This window comes from Mesocricetus auratus, unplaced genomic scaffold (genome assembly GCF_017639785.1).
Source record: "Mesocricetus auratus isolate SY011 unplaced genomic scaffold, BCM_Maur_2.0 Super-Scaffold_100676, whole genome shotgun sequence".
In the NCBI taxonomy this organism is placed as follows: Eukaryota; Metazoa; Chordata; class Mammalia; order Rodentia; family Cricetidae; genus Mesocricetus; species Mesocricetus auratus.
Genome location: NW_024429266.1, coordinates 56,211,317 through 56,234,873, shown reverse-complemented (window position 1 = coordinate 56,234,873; position 23,557 = coordinate 56,211,317). Strand labels below are relative to the sequence as shown.

Below are 23,557 nucleotides of genomic sequence, written 5' to 3'. Positions count from 1 at the left end.
GGCACCTTCTCCCTGCGCTCCTGTCTGCCTCATTCCCAGCCCCTGGGACTTGCTCCCCCAACTTCCTGGCAGGCTCAGCACCCAACCCCACTCTTAGCTATAGTAGCCCTCAGTCGGGTACAGCTGTTAGGCCAGCACTGACCTTGCTGCTTGGCATATCCTGGTGGTTCTGCAATGCCCAGCCCAAGCTCAATCATGGAGTTTCCGAATTTCCTGACACATTTGAAGAAAGGGGTGGGGCTTAGAGTAGGAGAGGAGCCCAAGGTCACAAGGGAGTTCTTTCAGCCAATTATGAGCAAGCATTTTCTGTGTGGAACACGGGCAGGCGCTGTCCCTGGGAGGGAAGCTGCTGCATGAAATCTCGACAGTGTCAAACTCAGGCTTGGAAAGCCCCGTCTCAGCCTCCCTCCCATCCACTGAATGCCTTGAGTATAGCTTGCTGACAGCTTGGGATGTCTAGCAGGTGGTTAACACTGAACCAGCGAGAGGTGACCAGGCTTTATTCTCTCTCCCTGACCCCACCCACCGGCATCTTCCAGTACTCGGTCCAGTCATTTCCTTGTCCCTATTGACCCCGCTGGGGGAACAGAGCCACAGCTCCTTCTGTGGCTTGCCACCCTTTGGATTGTGACTCTGCCCTCCCTAGCTGATGGCAGCTCTCTCCCTCTTTGTCCTCTGCAGCCACAATGAAAGACGCAACACATTTCGACACCCAGTGACTGGCCAGGTCCCAGAGGAGAACAACAAGTTTAACTTGAAAACGTAAGTTTCCCTCTGCTTGCTTTTTGTCTTTGCCACGACTGCCTTTGATCAATGGATTTCCCTCCCTCTGGGGTCACATACATGTATGCTGTTGAAACTTTAAAATAGGACACAGGCCTGGTGGTTACACGCCTGTAATCCCGGCTTCTTGAAGCTAGAGGATCTTGATTTCAAGACCAACCTGGCCTGTATAGTAAGACCCTGTCTCAAAATAAGATAAGAGTAATGAGTAGTCTATTATCTCAGGGTCTGGATTTTTAGACAGGATAAAGCCACATGGGGTGGCACACACCTATAATCCTAGAATTCCATACAAAGATGCAGGAAGATCAAGACTTCAAGATCACCCTCCATTACATAGTGAGCTTGAGGCCAGTCTTGTCTATGTGAGGCTCTATCTTTAAATCAACAAGCTGGCCGGGTGGTGGTGGTGTGGTGCACACCTTTAATCCCAGTACTCAGGAAGCAGAGGCAGGTAGATCTCTTTGAGTTCGAGGCCAGCCTGGTCTACAGATTGAGTCCCATGACAGCCATAGCTACACAGAGAAACCCTGCCTCAAAAAATCAAAACGCACAAACCAACAAAATACAAGTCAAATCCATAAATGAACAGAAGAAACGTGAGATTATCCCAGAAGGAGCCCCTGGGATGACTTCTGAGCTGCACCTCAGGCTGGGACTTGGTGTTGATGTCTGGACAGTGGGTGGCAGGGCAACGGCAGGCTTTCTTTTGTTTTGTGCCTCTAACTCGTTTCCCTCTGTTGTTGACTTGAATTCAGATCGCCCTTGGACATGTCCAGCAAAACAGGCGGGAAGCATTCTGCTACCATCAACAGTGGCATCTCCAACCACAAGATGGTGTCAGAAGTTCCTCCAGAGCGGCCCAACATCCGGGTAAGTCCAGCCTTTTAGGCAAGCTGTCAGGCAGTTAGGAGGATCACAGGATCTCCAGGAAAATCCTTGCCTGCCCAGCACATCTGTAGGCTCCAGTGGGCAGTCAAGGAGGTACAGGAACCCAGTGCAGAGCGGAAGGGAAGAAAGCCAGATAAGCGCCTCACAGAAGATGGGGCTCCACACACGGGCTTCTCTTCCTCAGCCCTACTAGTGTTTGAAATTGACACTTTGTGGGCGGGGTTTTCCAGCAGTGCAGGCTGTCAGCAGCACCCTGACCCCTGCCTGCTAGATGCCCTTAGGACCATCTTTCCTGTTGTCAATAGCCAAAAATGTCTGCAGTTGTTGTCAGTGTCCACTGGGGACAAAAATCTCTCACTCTCCTAAGGACCACTGATCTTAGGGGGCAGCAGAAGGACCTCCCATGAGAGATGAGGTGACTGGGGGGGGTCAGCATGGGAGGAGGAGGAAAGGGGACCCTGGGAAGAAGTCCTCCATTGAGAAGGAGGTGGAATGTGTTTTTCGGGCTCAGTGACTGCTGAACTTAGAGACTTTGGCAAGCAGTTTGAGAGGTGATGCGCACAGAAGGTTGAGAGGTGATGGGACAGGAGAAGTAGAAACAAGGGGGAGGCTGCCAAGAGAGGGGCCCCAGGCTGCAGTGATTCATGCAGAGCATGCTCCCTAAACCCTGTGTGTGTGTGTGCGCGCGCGCGTGCATGCATGCGTGCGTGTGTGTGTGTGTGTGTGTGTGTGTGTGCCAAGAGAGGGGCCCCAGGCTGCAGTGATTCATGCAGAGCACGCTCCCTAAACCCTGTGCGTGCGTGTGTGTGTGTGTGTGTGTGTGTTTGTGTGTGTGCCAAGAGAGGGGCCCCAGGCTGCAGTGCATTCATGCAGAGCACTGTCCTTAAACCCTGTGTGTGTGTGTGTGTGTGTGTGTGTGTGTGTGTGTGTGTGTGTGTGTGTGTGTGCTATCAAGGGTGCGTTGGAAATGCAACTGTGCAAGTTGCAGTCTCTGAAAAATATATGACTTTTAAAGTGTACAAAGATGAAGAACAGGGCTGCACATTTACAGACATTCTGCAGCACACGTGTATAACCATGGACACAAGACTGATTTTGGGTCAGTGGCTGCCTTTAGGGAAGAGAAAGGTAACAAGATGGAGAGGAACTCAAAGGGAAGCTGACTCTACTTTGCCTTCTCTCTTTTTTTTTTTCCGAAACGGGGTTTCTCTGTGGGTTTGGAGACTATCCTGTGTAAAGAGAAGCTTTTCCCTTGAGAGAAGCCTTCCCACCAGCCTGGTTCCAGAGCCGCATCAGTCCCAAATAAACACACAGGAGGCTATATTAATTATGAAGCTGTTGGCCTTGCTTGTTTCTTACTGGCTAGCTCTGACTTAAGTAATTACCCCATAATTGTTAATCTAAGTATCTCTCTTACCGGAGAATAGTTCCGGGCTTCCTGCCCCATGGCGTTACATCTTGACTCTTGAGTTTCTCCTTCCCAGAGTCCTCCTGGACTCCTAGTCCCACCTATCTAGATTCCTATTGGCCAGCAGTGCTTTATTGACAAAGGACTTCCCCAATAATCCTGGAACTCTCTTTGAAGACCAGGCTGGCCTTGAACTCAGAGATCCGCCTGCCTCTGCCTCCCGAGTGCTGGGACTAAAGGCGTGCGCCACCAACACCCGTCTTTGCCTTTTCTTATTGGGGGAAAACAACAACAACAACAGAAAAGAATGATTGTAGTGATATCTCCCGCTTTCCTGAAACACTTGAAATAGTTCAGAAAGGTGTTTTTAATTTGTGTGTTTATGGGGGTACATGCAACCGTGGGTAGATGCATGTGTCTGTGGACCCTAGAGATGCCAGGTGTCATCTTCATGTGCTTCTTCAAACCTTATTTTTAAAGCCATGGTCTCTTACTGAACCTGGAATTCACTGAAGCCCCAGGGACCTTCCTGTCCCTTCCTCTCTACTGCTAAGATTATAGGCTCCTGCAGCACCCGCCTTTTTAAAATGTATATTTATGTTAATGATGCGTGTCTGTGTCTGTGTGAGTATGTACTCATATGTGTGGGTACCCGAGATGGTTTTGTAGCATAAGGGAAGGCTGTCTGGACGTCAGAGATTAAGTCTGGAGTTGGTGGAAGAGGGAGGATAGCCTTACCCCATGAGGGAGCACAGGAAGATGGGGATGAGGGAGAGATAGGACCTGGGTGCTAAGGCAGCATAAATCGGGTTATAGACCCAGCCAGATATTGCACACCTGGTCTTCTGTGTGTGCAGAGAAATTTCAGTTCTCCTATGTGATGAGAACTGCTGAGAAAATTAAATGTTTTTAATACAGTGAGTGTGCAAGCGTGTGTGTGTGTGTGTGTGTGTGTGTGTGTGTGTGTGTGTGTGTGGTGTTGCCAGGGATGGAAACTGGTGTCCTTTTTTGTTGTTGTTGTTGTTTTGTTTTTTCGAGTCAGGGTTTCTCTGTGTAACAGCTCTGGGTGTCCTGGAACTCGCTCTGTAGACCAGGCTGGCCTCAAACTCACAGAGATCCACCTGCCTCTGCCTCCTGAATACGGGAATTAAACGTGTGCACCACCACTGCCACCAGCTTGGAAACGGGTGCCTTCTGTACAGCAGGCAAGAGCAAGTGTTTTCCTATTGAGCTGCACCCCTGCCTCTTAGGGGCAGGTTTGAAGGGAGACAGTCAGTGGGGCAGCATCTGAGGGGACTGGGGATCAGAAGCATCATCCTTGGCAAGGAGAGCGATGCTTCTTTCAAAGGCAAAGGTGGTGGTGAAGGCAGCAATTGTCTAGGCAAAAGGCTATGAACCTGAGGAAGAGCATGTCCTACAGCTACCGTTTCCCATGAGTGGGTGTACAGAGCCTGGCTGTGAGAACAGGGGAGAGAAAGGGTTGGAGGGTGGGGAGGCTTGGAAAGACGGTGTGAGGGGGAAGTGGAGTTGCTGATGGGGTCTCATCCCAACTGGGGTTGGGGACTGAAGGTCTCTGGTGACCTCATGTGTCAGCCCCTTCAACAGTACTTTAATTCCCGAGAGCTCACAGAAGACATGGGTGATTTGGTTCATTTGGGACACTGAGTTTCAGAAAAGATGAAGCAGGAAGCCAGCAGGTGGGGTTTTGAGTCTGGCTGGCTGGATAACAAACCAGGAAGTAGAGTGTGGATCCAGCAAAGAGGGAAGGGCGAGGAGCTGAGCCTCTGGGTGAAGCAGAAAGGCTGGGAGAGCTGAGTCAGGGGAGAAAGCCTGTTGCCATCAGAAGATGTTCCTGTAGGGCTGAAGGCTTGGGTGCTGGCAGGGTCTGGAAGACAGCCCCAAGAGTGGCGGCATTCTCCGTGCATGGTGTGGCGTTGAGGACATAAGGTCATATAAAGGGCGTTGGATGGGCCACATTCAAGATTAGTGAGGTTTCCCATGGTGATTGCAAGTCTTATGGTAAAGAGGACTACACCAAAATCCTTAGACTAAAACAGAACAAAATGAAAACAACAAACAAACAGAACACAGCAGTATGCTCCAGGAGCAGACTGTGAGGAGAAGGGTTAAGCTGTGCTCAAGGAAAATAGATTGTCATTGCCAGACACAGGTGATGTCACCACATGGCAGTGATGAGCCAGGAGCATGTCTACCCTCCCAGCTCTGTGGACTGTCTGGTGTGAGACAGGGACAGGATGGTGTGGGGAAGTTGTGTACATGCCAGAAGCTTTGTGCAAGAGGCGGCGGTGAGGAGAGTAGGGGGACAGGAGAGCCAACTGGGGCCTGCCGGCTGCTTGGAGTCGGGGAGGCACATGCTGCCAAGCCCAGTGACCTGAGTTTGATCCCAGAGCCCACGTGGTGGAAGGAGAGGACTAATGACTGCAGATCGGTCTCTAACTTCCAAACTCACCATGGCTTGCATGTGCCTCCCACAAAGCAAATAAGTGTAAAAGAGAAATGGGAAGCAGAAACTCAGAAATCTTGTTTTCTTTCCTCCAAGGAAAAAAAGACAAAAGCTCTGCAACAACTAGTATGTTGAAACTCATGTTTGAGATCAGAAGATCCAAAGAATTAAAGGGCCACACCCTTGAGTTAGTAGAGGGTCAAAGCCTTCACAACCATGTCTCTTATTGAGAGGGCAGCGGGGGCCCACTGAGAGGTTCACCCATTAGCAAGGATAGCTCCCTTGCCAACTAGGCTGTAAGGAGAGGAGGGAAGTTTGGCTAACTGCTGCCTTTGCCCCTCCAGGCAACTCGAACTTCCCGAAAAGCCATTGCCTTTGGTAAGCGTTCACACTCCATGAAGCGGAACCCCAGTGCCCCTGTCACCAAAGCTGGCTGGCTCTTCAAACAGGTGAGGCCACCTTGCCATGTTACCTACCGCAGCCATCACTTTCTTTACAATATTGTGAGTCTTCTGTAGTCACAGCAGCCCACCTGTTCTTTGTGTTTTCCTGTTGTCTCTGAATGTCTCCCAACTCTATAAAGGTCTGAGAAATTGAAAACCTCCCCAGAGTTAACTAGTATCAAATTTGGGGATCCAAGATGAGGTTCCTGCTGGGCTGATGCAATGACTTTGAAATACACCAGCTCACTAATCCCATCAGAGCAACTCATGGCACATTCCATTCCCCCCCCCCCCCACATCCCCTTGCTGTGTGGGGGCGGGGTGGCTCCAAGAGCTGGAGTTTACCAGCTTTCCCTGGATGGGCACTGCTGTATTCTTGTCTGCTCTTCTACTCACTCATTCTGGGGTATCTTTTGCCCCCTTTATCCTCCCCGGGGGGACCCAGAGCCTCAGAATGACAGCTGGAAAGTCGCAGGCAATGATCTGATGTTAGTTCCCGGCATCTGAGATCTCAAGGGAGTTGCTGCCACGTGCTAGAGGCGGCGGCGCTGCGGCGCGCGAGCCCTGATGTCCTTGTAACTGGCGCAGAGCCTCTCACTGTGTCTGCCTCCTCTTCCGTACCCAGCTCATGGCCTTCCCATCTGTCTCTCTGTGCACCCTGCAGGCCAGCTCCGGGGTGAAGCAGTGGAACAAGCGCTGGTTTGTCCTGGTCGATCGCTGCCTCTTTTACTACAAAGGTGAGTTTGCCCCAGCGCTGCCAGGGCAGGGGGAGCCGTGGGCCACTCTGCCTTTTCCTGCCTTGCTGTCGGACTCTGCTTTGGGAGGTAGGTCCCTCCAGACAGGTAGGGTGTGGCAATGGGCATCACAGCTGATTCATTCACTGCTCATTCAATCCCTAGCCATAAATACTTACCCAGGAGGCAACAGTTTCTGGGTACCAACTGATGATACAGCAGGTGAACAGGTCAAACGTTTGCGTGGTGAGATTCCTGGGTAAGGGTTGGAAAAGAGCAAGGAGGAGGAAGAGGAGGCCACTAGTCACTGCTTGTGAGTCACCTCCTAATGGAGGCTGGTGTTGACTTTCCTCCTAGCCCAACGGAATATGCAATCTGATCTGGCATGTAAGACTCTCTACCATTTTGTTTACTGTGAAGTCCGCAGCACTGAAAACTGGGCTGCGGGGAAGATGGTCAGGAGATGCTGGACAGACAAACGGTCCTGGCCTCTACCAGCACATTCACCCCCACGTTCACGTGAGGCTCCCCTGCCCTAACACAAGAGGACAAAGATCTGATGAACTCTGGCACAGCGTCTCCCAGGAAGTTATTCTAAAGTGGGCACAGCGTATGTCAGGGTGAGCACAGAGGACCAAAGCAAAGGTCAATTGGTGACAGTAATGGTGACATCATATCAGGCTGCTGCCGTGGGGAGGGGGCGGGAGGGATGAGAAGAGAGGGGTCGAGATGGTCTGTAAACAGAGGCTGTGTGTTTCACTTACTTACCTGCAGCGATGGCTTCCTCCGCCTCCTGAGAGCAGCGTGGTGAATCATTAACTTAGACAAATACATGCTGTTCCAGCTCACCCTCTGCCTGGAGCTGCTCTTCCTGAGTTGTAGCCAAGCAGGGGCTATGGATACAGGGACAGGGACAGAGGCAAATCTAGAACTAAAGAGTAAGGAATTTCCCAGCATGGGACAGGACAGAGGGAGGAGCCAGGCTCTCTGAAGAGAAGCCCAGGCACACCAAAGGATGCTCATGAGCCATAGAGGAATGGTCCCAGGGTACCCATATTAGTCAGTTTTCTGTGGCTGGGGCACTGGCCGGGTAATCCTTTGGGATCTAGGATGGACTGTGTAGTAGCCTGATCCTGGGACTATGCCTTTCTGTGGAGGTCAGGGACATTAATGGCATCCATAGCAGGTCACTGGGGCCTAGCAGGACCTTAGAACGAGTTACCCTCAAAGTGCGGTGCTTCACAGCTATAATGCCGTCATTGGGGATTCCAAGGTGCAGAGTCATTGGCACAAGGTCAGTCTGGGCTACATAGTACATTCTGGTCCATACAGGGCCCCATCTCAAAGCAAAAACACCCAAACCATTACCCAAAGGAGTAAATACCTTCATCCTGCCCCTTTCTCTGTGTATTGCTATTGAAATTGCCCTGCTTATCAACACAGGACGGATAAGATAGGGGTAAAGGACGCTGACTTTGGAGTTGGGCTTCTTGAATTTTAAGACTGATTCCACTTTTAATGGTTAAGAAACCTGGACAAATCACTTAGTATGCCACTTGACAATGGGGGGGGGGAATAGTAGAACCTCTTAGTGGGTCAGTTAGGAGTGTTGGATCTAATAAGGTATTGAACCGGCCTGACACAAAATGAATACATGGAATCTTCATTGACGTTTATCCTGGTAAGGTTGAAGAGTTTCTTGCCCTTCCATCTACATTCACTCACAAGCATGGGCAAGCACACATGGGTGTGTGCATATACAGGTGCTCGCACATGCACACACATGCATGCACACCTGCATACGTGCACGCGAGGACACCCACGCGCATGTGCATACGCACACACTTTTGTACCTCTGTTTCCCTGACAGATGAGAAGGAGGAGAGCATCCTGGGCAGCATTCCCCTGTTAAGCTTCCGGGTTGCAGCTGTGCAGCCCTCAGACAACATCAGCCGGAAGCACACGTTTAAGGTCAGCTGGACTTCCCCTTCCGGGAGGGGGAAGAAAGAAATCCGCTCTTCTAGAACTTGAGGCTAGAGCAGGCTAAAGAGCATGTGCCTTAGGAAGCCCATGTGTGGTGGCAGAGAAGAGAGCGGGCAGTGACCCATAGATTCATCCAGATGGCTGGGAGGCAGCCTGCCCCCACCCCTCTACAGAGCAAAGCTGTGGTGGGCAGGGTTCGTTCTGAAGCCATTATGAGTAGGTTTCCTTTCTACTTTGAACCTAGGGCTATAGAGGCAGCCCCCCCAAGTCAAACTTACTCAAATTTTAACCTTTAGAGAACATTAGGAGTTTGTTTTAATCTTGAGTTACATTACCCCCAGCCCTATGGTATTGGGGATGGCACCCAGGACCTTATGGATCCTGGGCAAGTGTCCTACCATGGAGATGCACCCCTGGCCATGCACACAACAATTTGAGAGGAAGCACACAGGAAAATGGAACTCGCCTCCTGTTCAGTGTCACTCCCTCAGAACCCCTGGGGGACCTACTCAGCAAAGCTGTGCCTGCAGCTGGCTCATCCTAGGCCAGTATTTTTCCACACTTAAAAATTCATGACCCATTAAAAAACTATAAAAATCCCATGCCCTTTGTGTTTTGTGATGCAAAAAACTCTAGGCTCCTCTTCAAAATATGAAATAATAATATCAGCTCTGCTCGTCTTAGTATAAAGCCCTCCCTCCCCCAGGTGAGAATGGTTGTCCACGACCCTTAAAACACAATGCCGTGGCTTTAAAGATGTGGCGGAAACTACAGGTAGCACTGGGTTGGTGTCTGAGCTTCCACAGCTCCTGCCCTGCAGATTCTGGTACAAGAGGTGGGCAAACGCACGCGGGGCCTGCCGGGAAACAGGGAGGGACCCATTTGGCACATAATTAGTTTCCATCCTCCCAGGGTCTCATGTGCCAGAGGTGTGAACAGAATGAACAATTAATAAAACTCTAGCTCCAGGGAGCTGGGTTCTAGCTGGGAAAACAGGAACAGGTTGTTTAACCAACAAACAGTCCCGCTCCACAGACACACTCTCACCCACACACCAGCCACAGCCTGTCTCGCCCTTCATACCAGACCTGTCAGAGACACATACTCCAAACAGGAGCTGTGCCAGCTGCAGGCATCAGATAAATGTCCTAGAACGACTGATACACACCCTCCGGTGGAGCCCAGAGACCACTACTGTGCCCACCAGCCGCTCACACCCTCCTCTTTCCCCGTGCCCTGCACTGCCTCTTTAAGGGCCCCACGTGATAGCTACGTTCAGTGGCCTACAAAGGGTTCTGACTGGTGCTATTCAGTGTCCCATCCCCAGGGAAGGGAGGGGAGCGGAGACAGACAGACATCAGGCTTGTCCTGTTGTGACCACCAAGCACAAGTCTTGGATGGCAGATAATGAGGAGCCAGGAACCGTCTCTGCCTGGCTATGGTTGAATGGTTCAGCTTCCTCAACCCCTCCCCCAGTTCCTCAGCTCCTTTCATATTGGAAGCTGGTGCCCCTCCCTGCACCCCATCAATAGCCCTGTCTTTTCCCAGGCCCTCTGCCTTCTCCTGTCACAAGCACTTGGTCCTGGGTCTGTTTACTCCTTGTTCCTTGTGACATGTTTTGTCCCCAGTGTGACTAACCTCAAGTGCAATCTTTATCTTCCTTGTGACTGGTGCCCCAGCCAGCAAGCTGCACACACAGGTTGTTCATGGAATAAACAGATTCATTTGCTCACTCCCACCTACCCCACAACACACCACCCCTGCCTGTGTCTCCCACGCCACCAAACTAACCCTGTGCTCTTGTCCCAGAGGGCTTTCCTGAGCTCTGGGCACTGCTATTCAGTTTCAAGTCCCAGAATGCTCCTTGCACTCCTTACAGCTCCATTGCTGTCCATTATCCCCGCCCCTCAGCAGCTCTGCCTCCTACTGGGCCCTCTGCTGAAGGGCTGTCCAGCCAGAGGGAAGCAGCCCGGCCCAGTCCCATCCCAGAGAGTTCCAGGCTGAGGAGAGGGACGGTGGAGATGGACGTGGGCACAGTGACAGGAGTCTCCTGAAGGATGGGCCAGGAAACACTGGAAGGGTGTGAGCCTAACTTGTTCAGGAGAGCCTCGAGTTTAGCCAGAGGGCCTAGCTTTTCCCCTTCAGCCCTCATCAGCTTCTGCACCCAAGGGGGCCAAGGCCAGAATGAGACTCCTAATCACATCTGGAGGCCCCTGTTAGGCGATGTAAATTTAACCACCTTTGTTAAGAGTTGAGGGTGTGTGCTAAGGTCTCAGAAGGAACTTAGATAGTCCTGTGGCCTTTTTTCCCCCTACTGCCTGTCCCTACTGCCCTTCCGTGGACGCGTCCTTTAAGCTAGAGCAAAATAGCAGCTTGTCTGCTAGAGAGCTGGGGCTAACACTAGGACACCCCAATTCACTGCCCACCGTAGTCCAGATTCCCGTAGCGCATGCCCTCTATGCGCCGTCCCTTGTTGGACTGAGCTGGGCACTGCTGAGTGCTGTCCTCCGGGGTGGCGACACTGACTAGAAGGGACCAACCCGTATCACCCACCTCACGCTCCTCACCATCTGGTCTGTCTCTTCCTCTGGTGTCGGTTGACTTGTCTCTGCCTCTCCTCCTTCTGGCCGCATGAGGACCCTCTCCTCTGGACAGGAGCTCTCTTCTGGGTTCCAGCCCGCCGTGCCTGCTCACGGCCACCAACTAGGTAGTGTGTCCCTCTGTTTGCCAGTGCTAGCGTCCTGCATGCTGTGGTTAGGGCCTCAGGGTTTCCTCTTAAGGAAGGGGTAGGGCCAGCTACTCAGTAACGAAACTGGGCTCGAGATGGGGCATCTGCCCCAGCCCTGGAGTAATTTTCTTGTCACTAAGGTGGAATTGAAGGGTTGAGGGGATGTGGTAATTGTCCCTCCTGCTTACAATCACTTTGGGCTGGAGAGGTAGGCTTGTTTTCCTGGTTACTGGGCTTTGAGGTAGTATTCAGATGCCCAGGCCAGGCAGTACCTGAGAGGTAGCTGCAGGCCACCCTCCTTGTCTGGCCCTTAAGCTCCTCTAGGGAGAAACTGGGGCTGTGAACAGCCTGACTGACTGACTGCCCTTCCTGTGGCTGTTGGTGTCCCTCTCCCTGCAGGTGACTGTTACCTGGGTAGATGAGGCCGGGGCCAGTTCCACGCACTGCCTCTCCCCACAGGCCGAGCACGCTGGAGTCCGCACCTACTTCTTCAGTGCCGAGAGCCCTGAGGAGCAGGAGGCCTGGATCCAGGCCATGGGCGAGGCCGCTCGGGTACAGATTCCTCCAGCCCAGAAGTCAGCGCCTCAGCCTGTGCGGCACAGGTGAGTACCAGGGTCCCTCACATGGACGGGAGGAAAGCAAAGACAGACATTTGAAAGCACACAGCTTTGTGCCATTGCTGGGCCCACTGTGTAGGCTTGAACCTCTGGAGGGAGCGAGGACCACCTCCCTGCATCTAAACAGCAGGTCTGGCTAGCAGGTCGCAGAGCCTGGATTTCACCTCCCCTGACCAGTTGCTCCTCTCCTTTCTGAACTGGGATAGTCTTCAGAGAGTTCCACCACTGAAGCTTGGCCAGGAGCCCAAGACTAGGGTCATTTACTCACTGTTCCAGGCTATTTGTATTAAACACTGTGGAGGAAAATGGAGTCAGGTTTGGATCATAGGTTAGCTGCTTGGCCACAGTGAGACCTCGGGGTGAGTGACTTAACCTCTCAGAACCTGATTTTTCTTTTCTCAAATCTAGCATTGGATTTGTCCTGGATGAGGGCAGCAGATTGTATGTAAAGTCCCAAAAGCACTCACCACATTGTGTTCTCAGGGCCTACCTGTCCTTTCCCCGTGGAGCCTTGAGTTAGGTGAAGGGGATCCAGAAAAGGGCCTTCCGGTGTAGACCCTGGCCAGTGCTTCAGCAGGGAAGCTTTATGGGACGGAAGCTCTAGGGCGACGCTGTCTCAGGGGTCCACCTTGTGCACTGCCAAGCTTCAGTCATCTACTTCGCAGATTCGCCAGAAAGAGAACAAACCACCCCCACCCAGTCCGAGCTGCTACTGCTGTGATAAACACTGACCAAAGGCAACATGGGAAGGAAAGGGTTTATTTCCTCTCGCAGTTTGTAGTCCATTCGGGGACTTCCTGTCATCCAGGGAAGTCGGGGCAGGAACTCAGGCAGGAGCCATGTAGAAGCCATGTAGAAATGCTGCTTACGGGCTTGATTCCCAGGCTTTGCTCTGCCTGCTTCCTTAGACCATCCATGGGACCTCCTGCTCAGGGGGTGGTGCTGTCCGTGGTGGGATGGGCCCTCCCACATCAATCATCAATAAAAAAAAAATGCCTAACAGACTTGCCCACAGACCTGTGGTTTGGAGGAATAGGAATAGTCTCAATTTATACTCCCTCTTCCCAAATAACTCTAGTGTGTGTCAAGTTGACAAACAATAAACAAACAAAAACAACCAGGACATATATCCTATACCAGGTCCTAAGAGCACATTGTGTTAAAACCTGTCATATTCTGCCCTGCGGAGCCCACTTTCTACCCATGCTAGACGCAGGAGGGTTGTGCTTTGGAGAGGGAGGGGCCTTCAGGGTTGTGCTTTGGAGAGGGAGGGGCCTTCAGGGTTGTGCTTTGGAGAGGGAGGGGCCTTCAGGGTTGTGCTTTGGAGAGGGAGGGGCCTTCAGGGTTGTGCTTTGGAGAGGGAGGGGCCTTCAGGGTTGTGCTTTGGAGAGGGAGGGGCCTTCAGGGTTGTGCTTTGGAGAGGGAGGGGCCTTCAGGGTTGTGCTTTGGAGAGGGAGGGGCCTTCAGGGTTGCCCTTTGGAGAGGGAGGGGCCTTCAGGGTTGCCCTTTGGAGAGGGAGGGGCCTTGTGGGTTGTGCTTTGGAGAGGGAGGGGCCTTCAGGGTTGTGCTTTGGAGAGGGAGGGGCCTTCAGGGTTGTGCTTTGGAGAGGGAGGGGCCTTCAGGGTTGTGCTTTGAAGAGGGAGGGGCCTTCAGGGTTGCGCTTTGGAGAGGGGCCTCCGTGCTTACCTGCTAGGAAACAATGACTTGTGCCCTTGCTGCCCACCATGCTGCGGCTCACAGCAGCCCCTGAGGACAGATGGTGTTCTGTCTATTCTGCCAATGAAGAGTCCCCAGGACTCATGGAAAGACACAGGTGGACCTGCAGCAAGCCTCTATTGCTAAGTACAGTTACTGCTCTAAAGCTGGGCTACAGTGCCAGCCGGGTCGGGAGGGCTGGATTGGAGACAGATAACAGACAAGACCAAAATGAGGGGCCACCACAGCCAAGAGCTGGGCTCCATATCAGTAGCAGAAGGGAGAGTGATTTTGGTAGCAGGCCTGGAGGACGGAGAAAGTGTGGTGTTCACTGGAGGGTTATTTGACTTTATCTCACCGTTGCCCAGCAATGAAGTAAAGCCTGGGGTTTAGGAAGCCGAGTTGGGGGTCACCCTGGCCTGATTCCATCACCACCTCTGCCTCTTTCCCTCCACTCCTCCCACTCGCCCCTGCCCTACCCCATACTGCTGGGCCAGGGTGACTGACCGCCTCTACCTTGGCCTCCTGCAGCCACGAGAAGTCAGACTCAGAGAACATCCCACCCAGCAAAGTTCATCAGCAGACTCACAACAGCCTCACCAAGCCAGAGCCCGAGGCCAAGACTCGAGGGGAAGGGGACGGCAGAGGCTGTGAGAAGGCGGAGGGAAGGCCTGAGAGGCCCGAAGTCAAGAAAGAGCCTCTAGTGAAAGCCAACGGCCTCCCATCTGAACCCGAACCAGCCTCAGAGCCTGGCAGTCCTTACCCTGATGGCCCGAGGGTCCCGGGAGGTGGGGAGCAGCCCGGTCAACCCAACGGCTGGCAGTATAGCTCCCCAAGCCGACCAGGGAGCACGGCTTTTCCACCCCATGATGGGGACACTGGGGGACACCGGCGGAGCTTTCCACCACGTACTGACCCTGACAAAATTGCCCAACGCAAAAGCTCCATGAACCAGCTTCAGCAGTGGGTGAACCTGCGCCGAGGGGTACCCCCACCGGAAGACCTTCGGAGGTGAGGTGGCCCAGGGGTAGGGATTGTTACTGCTAGGGCATGGGAAGGGGCATAGCCTATGAGACATCCCTTTATTAGGAACCTTCTGGAAGCTGACTGTGCTGGGAAGCTAAAACTATCCCTGACTCTCAGTTTGACCAGATCCTTGCCTCTGATTGTCTTTCTGTTTGCTGCCTTCAAAGAAAAAGATAGACCAGGCATGGTGGCACATTCCTATAATCTCAACTCTTGGGAGGCAGAAGTAGGAGGATTGGGAGTTCTGAGGTTATCCTTCACTCCATAGTAAATTGTAGGATAGCCTAGGCTACTACATGAGACCCTGTCTCAGAGTGGGGGGAGTGTAGATGAGGGAGAGGGAGAGAGGGAGAGAGACAGAGAGAGACAGAGAGAGACAGAGATAGAGAAACAGAGAGAGAGAGAGAGTGCCATGCCTGGGGTAGACAGGAGTCATGCAGGTGTAGAGGTAGAGCCAGGCCTCGAATCTGTTCATCTTTAACACCAATCCTTGCTTCAGGTCCTGTAACATCTGAATCCAGTGCCCCTGCTCACTGGGAACCAAACAACTTATGCCATTTTAAATAGCTCTGTTATTCAAAGCCACTGTTAACAGCGAGTTGTTTCTTTTCTGGGGGGGGGGTATTTTAGGAAACAAGGTACCTCATTGCCGTATTATTCCTTGATGACCGCTCTGCTCCATGGGTAAATACAGGGATTTATCTGATGACTGGCTTCCAAGTATTTGGAATACCTGTTGAGTCTGATGGTGTTTGTCAGGGCTATGAGCTCGGGGTGTAGGGAGCTCCAAGGATTGTTGGTAGACCCTCAGGGGTGATCTAGAAGCCTACCTTTCTAGACAGTTAGCATCTCACTGTTGGTGATTGGGCACTTGGGCAATTGGCTGTAAGTCCTGGGAGCCTACTATCTCTGATAGCATATGACTAAAAAGCCACACTTTGCTCCTTTCGGAGCATGGTACACTTGAGTATTTTCTTCCACCACCTGTCTTGGAAAGGACCTGGTAAACTGGTTCACACTCAGATGAAGATGGCAGATAAGCCTAGAGCTGTCTTCCAGAACATTTCATCTTAAAGACACACAGGTTAAACTCTGAATGGTGCAGTCTTCAGCTCTAGGAAGCTGGTGGAGGGTGGGACTTTTTCTCACCTCTGGATTAAGCCTAGAACCTGCCTGGGCAGTGGCCTCCTGGGTGCTTAGTCCTGGGCTCCAGTCACTTGAATTTTCAAGCACCTGCTCTGAGCTGTAGGACTGGGAAGAGAGCTGGGTGCACATGTGGGTAGAGATATGCCCACGTTGTCTACTTTCCTTATAATGTCCCCCCTCTCTCTCTCAGTCCTTCAAGATTCTACCCTGTGTCCCGCCGGGTCCCTGAGTATTACAGCCCCTACTCCTCCCAGTACCCTGAGGATTACCAGTACTACCCACCAGGGGTGCGACCAGACAGCATCTGTTCCATGCCAGCCTACGATAGGATTAGTCCGCCCTGGGCCCTGGAGGACAAGCGGCACTCCTTCCGTAATGGGGGTGGCCCCACTTACCAGCTTCGTGAATGGAAGGAGCCCTCCAGCTATGGGCGGCAGGACAGCACCGTTTGGATCCCCAGCCCCTCCCGACAGCCAGTCTATTATGATGAGCTGGATGCTGCCTCTGGCTCCCTGCGACGCCTCTCCTTGCAGCCCCGCTCCCACTCTGTGCCCCGTTCGCCCAGCCAGGGCTCCTACAGTCGTGCCCGAATCTACTCCCCCGTGCGCTCACCCAGTGCCCGTTTTGATCGGCTGCCGCCTCGGAGTGAGGACATCTATGCAGACCCTGCTGCCTATGTGATGAGGCGATCTATCAGCTCCCCAAAGGTGAGCCACCAGTCTGCCCCTCCCTCCTGAGCCCCTGAGACCATCTGCTGAGAAGAGCTGGAAATGCTGGGATATCTGGGATGTGTCTTGCCAAGCCAGGGATCTGTCCCAGGGAACCTGGCCTATGGTACCATCCCTAAGAGAGCTGCCTTGGGAGTTGTTCTAGCTTCTAAGTAGGAACTCTTCCCATTCCCAGGTTGTGCTAAAAATTGTCATGTCTAAGAGGACAAAGGTCTGTCCTCTGATCTTGAGGACTCAGATAGGTTATTGTGAATGGGGCTGCTGTGCGTTTTAATTTGAACTCTGCTCTGGGATAGAAACCCTTAACCTTGAACTTTAGTTGGTGGGGAAGTCCACAGCCCAGCCATATCCTCTCATCTCTGCAATCCCCTTTCTCTTCCAGTATGATTACCTGGGAGACAGGCGGCCAGTCCCTGCAGGACTGTTCCCCTACAACTACCCACCATCCCCCACGGTCCACGATAAGATGGTACGTCCTCTCCTCCCTTCCAGTACACCTCAGGACCTCCTCACCTGCATCCACCCAAGGTGGAGCTGAACTGGGGCAGGTGCCAGGGATGCTTTGGGCCCAGTACCTGGCCCATGTATCTTTAGAAGTCTCTGGATACCTCCTCCTTCCCCACCAAGCCTCAAGCCCCCAGGGCAGGGTTTGGGGCCAGCTGCCCCTTCTCTATGGCACAGAACAGAAAACATAGGCTTCTCCTTCTGCCCCTCAGCTCAGCTCTTCTCACCAGCACGCAAGAGGAGGGGCCAGGGCTAGCTAGGAATATGAGCTGGATGCAGAGTCGGGCTAGGACTCCCCAGGCTAGTGCTGTGAACTTTCCCCCTTGCTGTATTGCCTCAAGCTTGCCTTTGTTTGGAATGCCACCTGTGGGGAAGGGACAGAGTTCCACATTGTGTTTGCTCCCTTTTCTGCTATCTCTACTTACTTCTGAAATGTGTTCCCCTGAGAAATTTACCTCCACTAGAGGGTCAGATGCAGACACTCCATGTCAGTGGGTTGGGGACTAAAGAATCTGTGTCCCACACCCGGAAAGGGAGGCCAGGGTGCAGGAGGTTGGCGGACAGGAGGACAGCCACTCCTCACCCCGATGCTCAGACCTCATAGCCTCGATCCACAGCAAATGTACCTTTCCAGAAACAGCCCATTGCCCCAGAAAATGTGGAAACCCATCTGATCACATTTTCAGGGTGGAACAGAGGTAACAGCTGGGAGAGAGTGTCCCCCATCCCTTCTCCACCACTTAAAGGACAAGACAGAGACTTTTCACTGTCTATGCCCAGCTAACTCTTAACTACTTTGCTTCTTTTTTTATCGTTTTCTTTTGTGTGTTCCTGTTTGTTTGTGTTGCTGGTTGGCCCTTTGGCCTCGGGCTCCGGGTAGGATGACCTTTTAGATCTTCAGTTGCAAAGAAACCTAGAGTATTTGGACCAGCAGGTAGGCAGAGCTGGTGCCCCTCGCCATCCCATGCCCTCCTGTCCATCCTCCCCTCCCCCATCCCTAACATCCTCCAGCCATCGGACAACCTTTGTTGGTGTCACCGGGACCCAACAAAGTGGCTTGTGTTTTCGTTTGCTCCCTCATCTCCTTTCCCTCTGAAGCTGGGGCTGTCCTCAGGAAAGAAGCATATAAATGGGAACGCAAATAATTCACTACCCCTATCCACATTCTCCAGGGCTCGGCCCACACGGAACTACCCTCGAGGGCAGGTGGGGATTGGTATTTTTGCTGAAGAGAGTAGAGACAAGATTTGTGCCTAAGATGCCAAGGGGTTTAGTTAAGCCTGGACCTGGGAAATCATATCCTGTCCTACTGGTCATTGATAAGCTCCGTAGTTATAAACTATAGATTTTCCCTAGTATGGTTTGGAAGATGATATAAATTCCATATATGTGTTAGTCCCTCAACAAAGCTCTTTTGCATATACAGCTCCTGTCCTGAGAGTTCAGTGCGGTTGACAGAGGCAGCAGTGTCAGCTCATTTTGCATGATAAGCAAGCTGACCAGTCAATGAGTATTCCAGTGAGACACAAGCTGCTGGCTGCCTGGCTCCTACTCCAGGCTTTTCCCTTTGTGTCCCTGCTTTTAACTCCAAAGAGGACTATATAAAAACGCTCAGTGTAGACAGGCATCGGGTGAACCCATACACGTCTCCTGAGATATGTGCTATAACTCACAGGGAATCAATCTGGAGGTCCTTATTTTCCTGTGATGCCAGCTGGGGGTGGTAGAGATGATTGTAGTGATATTAAGAATAGCCAAGGTGTGATGGTGCATGCTTTCATTCCCAACACTTCGGAGGCAAAGGCAGCTGGATCTCTGTGAGTCTGAAGCCAGCCTGACCTATATAACGAGTTCCAGACTGGGTAAAGTTACATGGTGAGACCCTGTCTCAATAACAACAATAGTAATAGCAGCCACCATAATCTGGTGCTTCCTTCATGCCTTATAATAGGCTGACTAGAGTAGATCACAATCCTTTTACTTTTTGTAATAATTCTACAATATGGGAACTGTGACTATCCTATTTTACAGACAAGGAAATAAAGCACTTAGGTTAAAAAAAAGAAATGAACATCGAGTGGCATAGCTTAGGTTTTACCCCAGCTTGTAGCTGGGAGACAAGGCTGGAATCACATTTCATCAGGACAAGTTCATACTCATAAGTCTGTAGACAGAAATGTGACCTTGGAAAGGCTATATTCACCGCTATGACTCTATGTTCTTCCAGTAATAATCATGTGACCTGTCATCTCCTATAGCCTCCCTGTTATGGTGAGATCATCTCTCTAAGAGGTCTGAGGCACTGGGAAGCTCTGTTTGCCAGAGTTTAGTCAGCAGGGCCAGCTCCTGGCCCTCAAGGACCTTGCATTCTTGTTCCAAAAGCCACGCATCATATTCATGCCATAAGCATTCTGGGCCATGTGGGAGGAATCCCAGGATGCTCTTTCCCAAGTGTGGCTGGAAGTGCTGGGTCTTCCCAGACCTATGGTACCCTGAAGTGAGGAGGACTCAGAGCAACCACCACCAGCCTCCCGAGCAGACTGTCCTCCTTGTAGCTTTGTGACTTGCTCTGCCCTGTCCCCAATGGCTGCCTTTGCTCTGCTCTGTCCACAATGGCTGCCTGTGCAAGCATTTAACAGAGTGGCTTTTGCCTTTCCAGAGGGGCTGACTGAGAGGGTCTTCAGAGAAGTCACCTCTGAGTTACCCTCCTGCCCAATATTCTTTTTGTTTGTTTGTTTGTTTTTCAAGACAAGGTTTCTCTGTAGCTTTGGAGCCTGTCCTGGAACTCACTCTGTAGACCAGGCTGGTCTCAAACTCACAGAAATTACCTGCCTCTGCCTCCCAAGTGCTGGGATTAAAGGCGTGCGCCACCACCGCCCAGCTGCCCAATATTCTCATAGAGTCCTGTGTGATGAGTGATGAGGGGCAGACACAGCATGTAGTGCCGTGCTGGGTAGCACTGGGGGATGTGTCATTTAGTCTCCCTGGTCCTTTGTTTTCATAGTGGAGTCTGCTCTTCTTCAGAGTAGTGGGAGAATCAGATTGGGAAGTTCTCTGCGGGGCATTGTTACAGCAAACCACTTATGGGAAAGAAGCCATGTCAACGGGTGCATGCACACAGACATACACACATATGGTCTCTTTAAGTAGATAGGGACCGGATTTACTTTAGACTAAACAAGGAGGCTGTTCTGTTGGTTTTGTAACTCTTATGCTCTCCCCCATACTATGGGCACTCTTGAAGCCTTTACATCGCATGGAAAAACCCTAACTGGGCTTACAGGAATAGAAAATTGAATGCTAGAAAGTCTTTTAAAATACTGCAGACCTAGGGATGGAGAGTTGGCCCCACAGTTAAGAGCACTGGCTGCTCTTCCAGAGGACCCAGGTTTGGTTGCCAGCACCCATGTGACAGCTCACAACCACCTGTAAATTCGGTTCTAGGGCATCCAAGAACTGATGCCCCTTCCGGCCTCTGTGGGCACATGCTACACAGACATACATGCAGGCAAAAGTTTTAAATTAAAATGCTGTAGACGCTGCAAATGGGGGCACTGGTTGCTTTGCTCTGTCCACAGCATGGCAGAAACAAAGATGTTTGGGGCGTTGCCTCAAGAGGGTAAGGGGAAGAAAAGACAGCAGGCCTGACCAAGACTGGGCAGAAGGTAGATAAAATTCTGGCCCCACAGGATCATCCCTAATGTCCTTTGCTTGGTTACTTTATGGCCCCAGAGCTCTCTCTGTATACCTCCCTTCGTCTTCTCCCACCATCTGCTGTGGAACACATAGTTAAAGGGACACAGCCAAGGACATCCCTGACAGTTTCATCTTTGATTGTCTCCCACTGGAACCAGTGGACAAATGAGGGCGTATCTGATTGGTTTGGCTGGACCTCCCTCCCCCTCCCTCCCCCTTTCAGTTCCCCCTTCCACTTTCCCAATGATCCTTGAAATTAAGAGATGGCGTAAGAGGGCAGTGTTCTGACACCTGGTGTCCCTTTAACATGGCTCACTTGTCTTGGCCTCCTTGTTCGCTTCCAGCGCCATCCGAGACCCTCATGGATGCTGCCAGCCCAGCTCTGGAACTGTCTAGTGATCCTCCAGGAGGTGGGGAGGGTTGTGCCGCCGCGGAGAGAGTAGGTCCCAGGTTTGCCGATTTCGTTCAGTGTAGTGTCAGTTTGAGGAAACCGCCCTTCCTACTGTGTGGTCTTCATCCAGAGCAGTTGGAGAAGTGGACAGGAGGGGACAGTTTGGCCAGTGTGGTCAGGCGCCCTTAGGGTAGAGTCCTTTGGCCTTGCAGAGTCTCTTCTAGTGACCTCCCAGCATCCTGCTGTGGCATTTGCTTGAGGACAGCATCCATCAGTACCAGTCCTGAAACAGGTCACAGGGTGACAAATGGCAAGGCCAAGCATCAGGTGCTGGAGGTGCCAAAAGCAGCTGCCCCTCCCCTGTTACTGCAGAGAATCGATGGGGTGTGGGGAGATAGTGATCCCCGGGGCTGAGTGAATCGTCTGTCCCTCCGTTCCTTCCTCTGCTGCAGATGAGTGAGAGTGAGACTCTCATCAGTATGGTGAACCGCATGGTGGAGAGCTCCTCCCCCAGGGCCCAACTCTTCATGCAAGTAAGGCCTCTGCCTGCTGCCGGCATGGTCCCTGTCAATGCCATCTCAGCTGTGTGTGCATGGTTGGGTCACCCCATGTGGGGTGAGGCCCGCTTCACCCAATCCATTCATCTGCCCGGCCTCATCTCCCCTGAAACAGATTCTGCCCAGTCTTCTCCCCAGCTCCACCATGCCACCTCCATTCTTCATGTTCATGGATAAATCCAAGATGCATTTGCTGAGCCATCCAAACAGCCAGCAGCAACATCTCATGCATGCTGGAGATTACAAACCTGCTTTTGAATGCCCAGGATCGAGTTCACATTTGCTGTTGTCCTTGACAGATTATTACCGGGACTGGGGCATGAGGGGAGGGTGTCAAGGCTTTGTGAAGTGTGTTACGATGGCCGCTGTGTTGTCAAGGCAAGGCTGCATTAACTGGCCCCCATGGTGCTTTTGGAATCTTGCCAGAACTGGCTTAGAATGGGCTCTGTGATCGGTGTTTATGAGGACAGTCATTCTCCAAGTTCCTGGTGCTCATTCCTGCCCGGCTCTCAAGCGCTGTCCCTACAAACTGCCCAGCAGTTACTTGGTGTTCTCGTGGTTGTTACCATCAGGAGCTCTACCTTCCAGCAGGTCTCCAGCAGGGGACAGGAGACACAGGTCATGTGGCCAACCAAGTTCTAACCTCTCCAGAATCAGGCATGGACAATCAGGATGACGTCTAAACTGCACCATCACAGACTTCCCAGCCAGAGGACACAGAATTAGCTCGAGTCCCTGGCGCAGAAGCATCCAGCAGGCATGATGGGCAGTGGTCTCTGGCAGGAATGAAGCAGGATTGTGATGTCAGCTTCCCCACTCACCTAGCCTCATCTGCCCCTGCCGCAGTAACCAACCTCGTGTTCCTGCAGGTCCCTGCTTACCCAGAGGTGTTCCGGGATGGCCTCCACACCTTCAAGTTAAACGAGCAAGACACGGATGTAAGGACAGCTCTCCCTGCTCCCTCTGACCACGTTGTACTCATGCTGTCGTCTTCATTCTTGTTTTCCTTTTCTCCATCCCCTCTGTCTCCTGGTGGCGTTTCATACATTTGACTCACGTCCTCTCGTCAGGACCACAGACACAGCATTCCATCTGCTTCCCCTCCTTCCCCGTCTCTTTTTGGACTACCTCACTCCCACTTCTATACCAAGCTGTGGGCCCCTCTACACCAGTGTGACCTGCTTAGGGCAAAGACTTAGGCTCTGTTAGACTATAAATCAGTCAGTCCACTCTGTGCCCAGCCTTTGTTAGATACTGCAAGATACTAGAGGGAATATGGCCTGTTTCTGCCCCTAAGGAGCTTCGTGCAGTGGGAGATAGCATCAGTTGGCAACGCCAGATTCATTTACTGAACAGGGCCAACGAGTGGCTCAAGGACAAAAAGGTGGCCAATGAGAAAGGCCTTGAGATGAAAAGTCCAAAGGACAAGGTTTGGCTCAGTACAAAGGGGACCAAGGGAAGACGTGAGTTAGAGAAGGAGATGACTCCTCAGAACCGAGAAGTGGGCTCTGCCTCTGCTTCTCCGTCACCGTTGATCCTCCTTCAGTAGACAGAGGTCAAGGAGGGGGGGTTCAGGCAAGGGGACCGGCTGAGTGGGGTTCCCATCAGCCATCCTGAGACCTTAGAATAGTGGTTCTCCACTTCCTAATGCTGGGACCCTGTAATACAGATCCTCGCATTGTGGTGCCCTGCAACCATAACATAGTTTCGTTGCTACTTCATAACTGTAATTGTGCTACTTTTATGAGTAATAATATACATAT

The 23,557-nt window shown here is 52.0% G+C and overlaps 1 protein-coding gene across 23 annotated transcripts in view; it reads left to right on the top strand.

The window, feature by feature from the left end:
* Nucleotides 1–23,557, top strand: part of Plekha6 (pleckstrin homology domain containing A6) — a 137,397-nt gene that overhangs the window by 92,309 nt on the left and 21,531 nt on the right. For 12 of the 23 annotated variants that reach the window (XR_005874373.1, XM_040739075.1, XM_013115862.3 and 9 more), the window contains 12 exons: nucleotides 682–762; nucleotides 1,542–1,656; nucleotides 5,891–5,995; nucleotides 6,654–6,726; nucleotides 8,594–8,694; nucleotides 11,834–12,036; nucleotides 14,278–14,757; nucleotides 16,109–16,625; nucleotides 17,029–17,115; nucleotides 18,031–18,084; nucleotides 21,690–21,770; nucleotides 22,664–22,732. Coding sequence is in view for 22 of the 23 variants with exons in the window: in XM_040739075.1 (XP_040595009.1) it covers nucleotides 682–762; nucleotides 1,542–1,656; nucleotides 5,891–5,995; nucleotides 6,654–6,726; nucleotides 8,594–8,694; nucleotides 11,834–12,036; nucleotides 14,278–14,757; nucleotides 16,109–16,625; nucleotides 17,029–17,115; nucleotides 18,031–18,084; nucleotides 21,690–21,770; nucleotides 22,664–22,732 (1,966 nt within the window). In the remaining variant the exon portion in view is untranslated. Of the gene's footprint in view, nucleotides 1–369; nucleotides 489–681; nucleotides 763–1,541; nucleotides 1,657–5,890; nucleotides 5,996–6,653; nucleotides 6,727–8,593; nucleotides 8,695–11,833; nucleotides 12,037–14,277; nucleotides 14,758–16,108; nucleotides 16,626–17,028; nucleotides 17,116–18,030; nucleotides 18,085–21,689; nucleotides 21,771–22,663; nucleotides 22,733–23,557 lie in introns of those variants that run through there. The other 11 variants (XM_021229120.2, XM_021229115.2, XM_040739077.1 and 8 more) reach the window with 10 other exon arrangements.